Source organism: Engraulis encrasicolus, chromosome 12 (assembly GCF_034702125.1).
Source record: "Engraulis encrasicolus isolate BLACKSEA-1 chromosome 12, IST_EnEncr_1.0, whole genome shotgun sequence".
Classification (NCBI taxonomy): Eukaryota; Metazoa; Chordata; class Actinopteri; order Clupeiformes; family Engraulidae; genus Engraulis; species Engraulis encrasicolus.
Genome location: NC_085868.1, coordinates 9,339,766 through 9,349,201, shown reverse-complemented (window position 1 = coordinate 9,349,201; position 9,436 = coordinate 9,339,766). Strand labels below are relative to the sequence as shown.

The window sequence follows — 9,436 nt, the reverse complement described above, 5'->3', positions numbered from 1 at the left end:
ATATGCTGCATACTATTACAGTGTACGACTGTGGCCTAAAAAATAAATTCGTTTATGACCAGATAGGACACACATAATAATATTAAATGCACGGATAATGTAGCCAATGGCCAATAGCCATAGTCTAAAGCTACATTAAAATATCTATCTGTCTGTCTCATCAGTACCCTAGGCTAATGCATAGCCCCATTGGTTCCTCAACAAATGCATCCTCTCACAACAATGTTTATTATTAATGCGCATATTCATTTCATAGCTAGGATAATGGGATATAGGCAGCCAACTATTATATCGTACACCGAATAATCGTTTTAGTATATTCGTTTAGTGAAAGTTCACTAGTCTACTCTTCGCTGCCACGTGTGTTATACAGTCCATCATGACATGTTCCCGTTTGATCCAGGCCAGAAGACAATAAACTTATTCAACGATTTGGCCCTGCACAAAACCTGCACGTTCAGAAACAAAAAGCCTTCAGTAGGCTATAGCACATGTTCACTGGCTGCTTACTGCTCGTAACTCCACACTTCAGACGCCAAATCCGAAGGCAATTTCAATTTCTCAATGGTTTAACTGACCCATCCGCCGTATTCAACCCCACATGTCCTCTGTGATAGGCTAATTGAAATGGTTCGTTAGGACTGGCAGGTACACGGACCTGCTTTACGCACGCGTTTACGCACGCGTTTCCGTCAGGGACAGGTTAAGGTGGTGATGTGTGTAGGCTACAGTTTGATCTCACTGTCACATAATTGCAACTGGTGACTCTCAAGAGGACCCATTCTCCTTCCGTTCGGGGGTGGGGGTGTGGGGGGTGTCTACCAATAGGATGCGAGGCCAATCATTCAGCGTGCAATATACCGCGTGGGTTATTTTTCTTTTCCTTCATTTTAACGATTTAGACTACATATTCACTTGTGCAACAGTGAGATGGGTTTAGATGGGTTTATTCCCCATGTTTATTTTCGCCCAATGTATTTGAAGCCAAATGACCTGTTCAGTACTAAACCAGGCTATGCGTCGCCACCGACTTGGATACATCCATATGATCAAGTGAAACGGCATCTCTAAGCAAACAGCATCCACTATAGGCTTTTGCAATTACACATTTCTCACAAAAGTGTGATTCCTAACTATCTGTTAGTGCTGTGACTCACAGAGGGGAAAATTGACGATATTTCAAACTGGGCCATAATGAAATTAAAATAGTTGCAACATCGATTTTTAAGTGATTTCGGGGACATTTAGCAAAAGGCTGTGAGTGTTACATTCAATAGGCTATACGGGGCACGGGCCGTCAGGCCATTTATCATCTCATTACTGTAACAAATCCAGACCCAGTAGATGAAAGGTAAAATGAATTACAAACGTTAAACCGTCAATAAAGTCATTTCTGTAAATGGTGTCTCCGATGACTCCCGCATTATTCAGTGGCCTTTATCAGCACCTTAGAAATTGCGTAGCGCTTCGAGCTGTGTGTAATATGGCTCTGCTTGCTTTGATTAAGCGTCTTGCCAGGGGATAGTGACAGTGCTTTTGACTGGGTTTTATTCACTCTCCGGTGATGAACGCCAAGCTGATCACGCGGAATGAAGAGTAATTAAAAGCTATAAATTATCTTTTGCAACCCCTCTCAAGGCGTCTCTTGAAGGCAAGATAAGAGCCGGAGTCCATTTGCCGCCTTAAAAGGACGGCTTCTCACAATGGCTACTTGGCTAAATAGCATATTGATAGTGTCCTAATTAGAATTTAATTAAGTAGCCTACCCACTCTAGCTTTCTTTTCGGGAGGGTGGGGGAGGAAATAAAGATTTCTACATGCTATATGAGAATAAATGTTACACTATTAGAGGCAACGTTTACCCTTCTATGATTAGTTGTGATTGTTTATGTATTAGGCTATTTATTCTTCGCCAGGAGTAGCATGCGCAATAGATACAGGAAAAGTTCACAAGTTCATAATGAAATTAAGTTTTTTTGCGATCGCCCCCAGACTTGCCAAGAGTGGGCATTTGTTGGCTTGAGATTATCGGTGTTGCCAAGGCTGTCATTTTTAACTGCTAGACGAATTCTTTAATAAATAATAATTGATTGTGCAGTGCAATGTGCACCATACCTCCCTCCATCGTCTATCACGTTTGCCCTGTTCCTACGTGCGCAGGCCTGTGTTGTAGCTATGTCCAATTCCATCGCACACTGTAACCATTGCATGTGCCATTGAATTTACCACCAGTGTGTCCTTTCAACCAGCACAACACAGCCAAAGCTGCATATAGGTAGCCTACTTAAAATGACCTTCATTTCAAATAACATTCGAGCATACACTCATTGATTACATTGCAATATTTTTAGCGGATGGATTTGTCCAAAGCGACTAACAAACATATGCAACTCGAGCAAATTATAGGCCTAGCATATGATAAAATTGCCAGCTGCCTATTTAAACAAAACAATCTTTCCTTCTAAATAACAAAAGATAGGCTAGGCCTATTGACATCAACGGACAAGCACATCTGTATTTTGTATAGGCTACCCACTGAAATCACACCACGTCATAGCCCATTATTGAACTCTTCTGAACAATTCTTTCATTTGCCGACTTCCTGGCCATAATATCTACAATCTGTGAAATGATATCAAATTTAAGCCTACATCAAAACTATTCACATAGGCCCTAGGTAAACACTTAGGCCTAATGGCTTTTTACTAATGTGCCTGTTTCTTACACACAATAACAGGCAGCAACTATAATAACAATTAGGATAATAATAATAACAATAATAATAACAACAATACTAATAGTAATAATAATATCAATAACAATAGGCATAATAATAATAATAATAATAATAATAATAATAATAATAATAATAATAATAATAATAATAATAAAACGCAGAACACATTATTATTTTTTATTAGGAATAATATTTTGTTGTTATTGTTGTGTAGGCCTTCAAAGTCCTGGCACGTCACTATTAATTTTTCAACTGTCGAGATATTAGGCTATATGAGATAAAAATGACTGAAAACAATGTTACAATATAATTACTCGTTTGCCTTTGTTTAAAGTTGTCATGACCTGCCTTTTGTCTATTAGGTGCATCGATCTATGGCAGGATTACCTTCAGAAATGTATATTTTCAGACTGTCTTATCCATAGCCTACATCCTGCTGGCCCTCACCTTACTGTAATTGCATTGCATTCATTCTCTTTGGATTGCCATTGCTGGGTTGGCGAAAACCCCTTTGAGGAGCTTTTGTATGGATGGAGAAGGCAGTCATGTTAACGGTTGTTTGGTTCTCGGTGCCCGATTATTATTTATTTGTGGAGGATCGTAAACGCCGATTGGTTTCCGTCACTTATGTCAAGGAGGATCACGGCGTCTGATTGGTCCACTGCACGTGTGTGGGAGCTCACGTGCTTCCGGTGGATGTAAAAACGTCTGTGAAAGGCAAAGCGATTTTAGGGAGAGTTTGGGAAGCTCGGGAACATACGCGAGAGAAAGTCGGGGACAAGGAAGCATCGCGCGATGAACTGTCACTGTCTAGCGGGCATATTTTGACAATTGGAACGCCGAGGCCACTGGAAGCATTCCGATGGTGTGATTGTCCAATTCAGTAAAGGTATTTCACATACCTTCCACTGACATTATATCGACGACAACCATATTGTAGCTGATATTTGGATACATTGCGGATCAACAAGTGGAATCTGGCGTGGAAAGCAGGCAACTGCTCCGTTCGAATCTGTGCAATTCTAATTATGGAGGAGCATAAGGATCAAAACAGTCGCGATTCGACCGAGGGGGAGAGCGTTTCCCTTTCGCCGAATCTACCCTCCCCGCCGATCATGCCTCACCAAGCTGCGCAGCAAGTACACAGAACCACAAACTTTTTTATTGACAATATTCTGCGTCCGGACTTTGGGTGCAAGAAGGACCTTGGCAACCGTGAACGAGCGCAGACTTCGGGAAGAGAGAATGTAAACCCTCTGGTCATAAGGCCATCGCACGCCAGCAGCGTCTGTCAGGATTCGAACTGCAGCAGCGACAGCACTTCTTCCTCCTCGTCCTCGTCTTCCTCTTCATCGCCGACTTCCAAGCAGACGTCTTCATCAAAGGCAGTCGAGGGCAATGGAACTAGTACGCAGAGATTGGGAGAAAATCCCTCGTCAGTTAATGCTACGAACGCGAGTAATGGAGGCACTGTGACCCCCAAAGAAAGCCAGCCATTGCTGTGGCCTGCATGGGTGTATTGTACAAGATATTCGGACAGACCGTCATCTGGTAAGGCGCTTTTAGTTATTGATAATTTCAGGCTTGTTGTTTTCGAATATGACCCTCTGTAGAAAGAAAAAGTAGACGCGGCGTTCGAAACAAATAGCGGCGCAATTCACGCGCGTTACCACTGCTAGACGCGGACACACACACACACACACACACACACACACACACACACACACACACACACACACACACACACACACACACACACACACACACACACACACACACACACACACACACACAGAGAGGTGGTTACAGTGGCTGAAACAACCGAGCCTATGTGTATAGTCTAATGCTCAATAATGCTTGTGCGTAATGCTCAATAAGAAGAAGCATTCGACTTTTCAATCGCCTTCATCGTTAGACAAAAACGCTGTGGTGGACCAAAGTTTCGGACTTTTACGAATGCCACAGGCCTCAAATTCAAAACACATTGTTCTCTCGGACATTCATTCTTTTTTTTTTTGGGGGGGGGGGGGGGGGGGTGAACTTGATTCGCCCCGTCTCTCCTCGCAGCCTAGTTACAAAACTAAATGTGCATTGCTGGTTAAGACAGGCCTACTAACAGTCAGAATGTTCCCTTCACAAGAATAACCTCGTGAACGGGATGAATGGATAGGCCTACGGGAGCTTTCTGGACACTGTTGTCTTCCCTTATAAAACGTGCAATATTAAACACAATTAAATTACACGGACTTGTTTTGACACTGATTGTTAGTAACCACGGATAGCCAACAACAGTTATGAAGTGTTGCTTTGAAAGCCGTGGGCCTCGTACAGCAGGCCTACGTTGCAGTAGAAAAACATTCGGCCTTTGTAGAAATACATCTACAATTGTACAGGCATGTGCTGCTTTATTTTAATATGACCTGAATGTTGTAGTTTAAAATAATAGATGTAATATTGTATTCTGCATCATGTCGTCGGTCTGCTTGGGACACTAGCCTACAACAGAAGGCTCCTGCATGGTAATACCTTGCCGCTGTTTATGGTGAAACTTCGGTCTGACAACAGACAGAAAAGATGCATTGATTGGGTAGACTGATAGACTGGTGGATTGAGCTATCATATAGGTATACTGAACATAGACAAACCATCAGCTGTTCGATTTTCAAAGGGTGGGGCTGTGGTGTTTTGCGATGAGCCAGAAATAACATTATCTGTTACGTAGGTATTGCGCGCCATGTTTAGTCCAAGTTAATCGCGGTTGTAGCCGTAGGCATATGTCCCCTCTCCTGTAGGCCTACGTGTCGGGTATGTGCATATTGTAAGGAATAATACACAAAGTAGAAAGTGAAAATACCTTCTTGTATAATAACATAGTTATATAAAGTAAAATACATATCCACCCATTTTATGTAACATCTATATTCATGATTATGTAGGTCTAAATAATTTAGCCATATTGCGCATATTGGATTTAGTCATTAAAACAAACAATTCAATGTCTATTTCACTGTACGGTCATGAAAGGGGCTGCTCTGGGATTATTTCTATTCCATTGATATATGTATATAGGTGTAACTAATGTGCTGAAAACGTGTGCGTAATCGCACATTTTCGAACGTTTGTGACTGGATAGGCCTGCTGTACTTATGGCTATACGTCACTGTGAAACCAAGTAGTCAAATTGCTATCTGTTTTACTGCACTTGACCTATAGGGCCTGCGTAACAAATGCAATTAAGGTTCAGAGCAAATATACAAAAACATGGTAGAAAAACAGTAGACTTAGGACCAAATATATTTTCCTAAGACAAAATAGGCTATGGAATAGAAAATATACCAACGATCAACAGTTATTCACATGCGCAGTTGATGCAGGGCTTGTCACCCAAATCCTTGTAGGCTAATAAATGGCCACATTCTGACTGTGGGAAATGCATAATGACTTCCATAGCCTCGCTTTGTTTTGTTTTGTTATCCTTTGTTGTACATGGGGCGTATAATCGCCCTAGTCTATTTTATTCCATAATGTAGGCCTAAGTAAATGAAATACTTCTTGAAAACAACAGGTCACAAGATGAGCCCGACAACATTTAGAGGACTGGGTTTAGATTTGTTTTGATTGTAGATATTATTATTATTATTAAGACACTACACAGACCTGTGGCACGGCACCAATGACTGCGTGTAATATTGCAAGTTTCGGCTTTCGTATTATAATTTTCATACATAGGCTAGTTGATATGAAAATGTGATGTGGTGTAATGTAGAATCGTGATCATTGCCTGCATTTATTCTAGCCTACACCTACCCTGTGCTTTAAGGAATCCTAAAGGTGTAGATTTGTTATAGGCCTTGCCAAGATGCGTTGCTAAACTCATTCAGTACACCAGCCCAATAACCACAAGTTGGAATTCTGACTAAAACATGCAGTGCTTCATGTATTACAAATTGCCAATTGCAGTAGCCTATTAATTTGTTCGCATATCTTCCTTGGTGTGCACTGTTTAGCCTATTTTCTATTGTTCAGAATCAGCCAGGGAGATTATAATATCCCTCTTCACTCGATCATTAGTAACGGGTTGGTAGGCTATCCATAAATGGTGAACTAAAATCGCGTCTAAAGGTTTGTCTGATGTTTTTCCTGTGTAGGGCTTGCTGATATTTATGTCTTCGTCTTATTGTTGTTTCCACACTAGGCCCAAGGACACGAAAATTGAAAAAGAAGAAAAACGAGAAGGAAGACAAGCGACCCAGAACCGCATTTACGGCTGAACAGCTGCAGAGACTTAAAGCAGAGTTTCAGGCTAATCGCTATATAACCGAACAACGGAGACAGTCATTGGCCCAAGAACTGAATCTCAATGAGTCGCAAATCAAAATCTGGTTCCAAAACAAGAGAGCGAAAATAAAAAAAGCCACCGGGTACAAGAACGGCCTAGCTCTACAACTGATGGCACAAGGACTGTACAACCATTCCACGACAACAATCCAAGACGAGAAAGAGGATAGCGAATAAAAAGGCTTGTTTTGTGTACGCTAAACCCACAAAATTGGATTTTTTTTATTGAAGATTTGAGGAAACATGCAAATGGAGACGGACATGTGCTATTTAAAGGAAAAGAAAAAAAAAGATTTGTCTATCGTACAATATATGGACAAAAGTATATAAAACATGAACACTACTAAGATTTATATATAACCAACCATTATGATGTTGTATATATTTAATTTCAGGTAAGGGCACCGATCCCTTCTTGCTGGAGATTTTTATCTTTTTGTTTGTTTGCCCATCCCGATGTTGTTGCTCCTTGTTTAAGTAAATGTCTTTCTCTCTAGACTTTTATTTGTGCCTATCTGTCCAACCCAAGCCCCCTGCCTAATCTCACAGTTACATAGATTGCGTAAACTGAAACGCTTAAAGCCAAAGATTTTAATATGTTCAGAGAAAATGTAGTCTGAAATAAAATGTAGAATGTGCCATGAATCCATTTTCTCCAATATGATTGCTCTTAGCTCTCTGGGACATTTTGATGCCATTCCTTGTTTATCTTCTGTCGCACTGAGCAACACTCACCAAATTTCAGGACGTTTTAGGCCTAATGCTCTGTTGCGCAGAATAAGAACACAATAACAGTGTTTTAAAATAAAATTAAAATAAAGTCAAGTTGTATACTGTGAGACCTTTTGCCTGTTTATTTGATGCTCTGCGAGCAAGGGAGCAGTGTAACAACCAAAGGGTCATGAAAACTACAGGCCTAAAATTATTTGAATGTATGTGCTATAGGCCTACTGTGAAAGTATCATTGTTAGACACGTGCTTTTGGATTTTATCTTATTTTTCATTAATTTAGGCTCCACTCTGTTATTATTCTTTTATCGTTCTGCACCGATGAAACAGCTAACCGTTATTTATTTTGTTTATTTGTGTGTTTTAGCCTGCATGCACAATTGTCCTAATCCCTGGCATTGCGAAAATGACGACCGCAGCAGCAAAATAAGTAATGGAAAGGCAAAATATTATAGACCAGAAAAATAGGCCCAGTTTATGGGGAAGGTTTGTTTAGGTGGTAAAACCAAAATTCTCGGTTAACACAGGCATATGCTTTTTTTGTGTGTGCTTTCCACCATATTTTCCCCCCATGTTTATGAATTACACTATTGTTCCTAATGCTGGTAGGCCTACTTATTAAATGAGTTGTCGAGTGTGCATTAATACATGTACAACTATTATAACCCTGGCCTAAAACCCATATGAACTTTGACGCGTATAGTCTAGCATTCCAGAGAACCTGCGGGCATGCCGCTCTCCAATAGCATACCCCGCGCGTAGGCGCGCGCACGCACACGAAGGCACACACACACATGCGCATTTCATCATTTGTCATTTCATTTTACTAATCCGTTATTGTTGTCTTAACGCATCGGGGTTTATATCATTTTTACATGTTTGGATTATTGTTCAGTTGTACAATATTTTTTCATGTTACTGGTTACTAGGCTAGCCTACATTGGCCCATTAAGACCATTTTACCAAGGGTAGAAAAATGCCCGTCAATGATTTAAAAAAATGTCCTCAACAACAACGTGGCTCTTGTCACTCCTTTTGAATCAAATGTCTGAGGAGTGTGACTTAGACCCCACGTGTTGAAAATGGTTTTGGCATTTGAGATTTGATTACATACAGAGTATATGACGGATTGGAACACGCAGCGAAACGTGCATTGCAATGAAATGGGTTGCAATTTAAATTGTTCTTTTGTTTTGACACGTTTTCTACCACCAGTGTGGTCTTTCAAATACTTCTCCATGCGCCTAATCGAAAATTATGCGCGTGAATATTAGCTATTATCGCTTATTTAGCAGTAGCGTGTATGGCACTTGTCTGCGCGGGGGACGTGGGACGTGCGCTATGCGCTTGAACGCGAGAGTTTGCCCTGGCGACCTGTGTGTTGCCCCAGCGGCCTGGTGGTGACCTCCGATGATGTTCGATAAGCGCGCCTGTGTTTTCCAGTTGCGCACACACGCGCTCTCAGTAGTGTTGCTGTTCCGGGGAGAGGTATACTGACGGAGGCAGCATGCTCTTTTGTTCCGGCGTCTCGCAATCAAAGTACGCACTGAAGGAACACACCACTCTGGGTTAGAGGTCAAACAACGCAGTCAAAACAATAAAAAGCTACTGGGAGTGCACATGGACACGTTT

The 9,436-nt window shown here is 41.2% G+C and overlaps 1 protein-coding gene across 1 annotated transcript; it reads left to right on the top strand.

The window, feature by feature from the left end:
* Nucleotides 1-3,473: 3,473 nt before the first annotated feature.
* en1b (engrailed homeobox 1b) lies at nucleotides 3,474-7,914 on the top strand. Its single transcript, XM_063211598.1, has 2 exons — nucleotides 3,474-4,288; nucleotides 6,933-7,914. Exons 1-2 carry the CDS (start codon nucleotides 3,766-3,768, stop codon nucleotides 7,250-7,252), a joined length of 843 nt encoding a protein of 280 aa, XP_063067668.1. The 5' UTR covers nucleotides 3,474-3,765; the 3' UTR covers nucleotides 7,253-7,914.
* The last annotated feature ends 1,522 nt before the right edge of the window (nucleotides 7,915-9,436 follow it).

Excerpts from the sequence above, each read along its gene's own strand:
- en1b (XM_063211598.1), top strand. The coding sequence starts at position 3,766 with ATGGAGGAGCATAAGGATCAAAACAGTCGCGATTCGACCGAGGGGGAG. Across the intron at positions 4,289-6,932 it reads TTCGGACAGACCGTCATCTG|GCCCAAGGACACGAAAATTG; the intron begins GTAAGGCGCTTT and ends TTTCCACACTAG.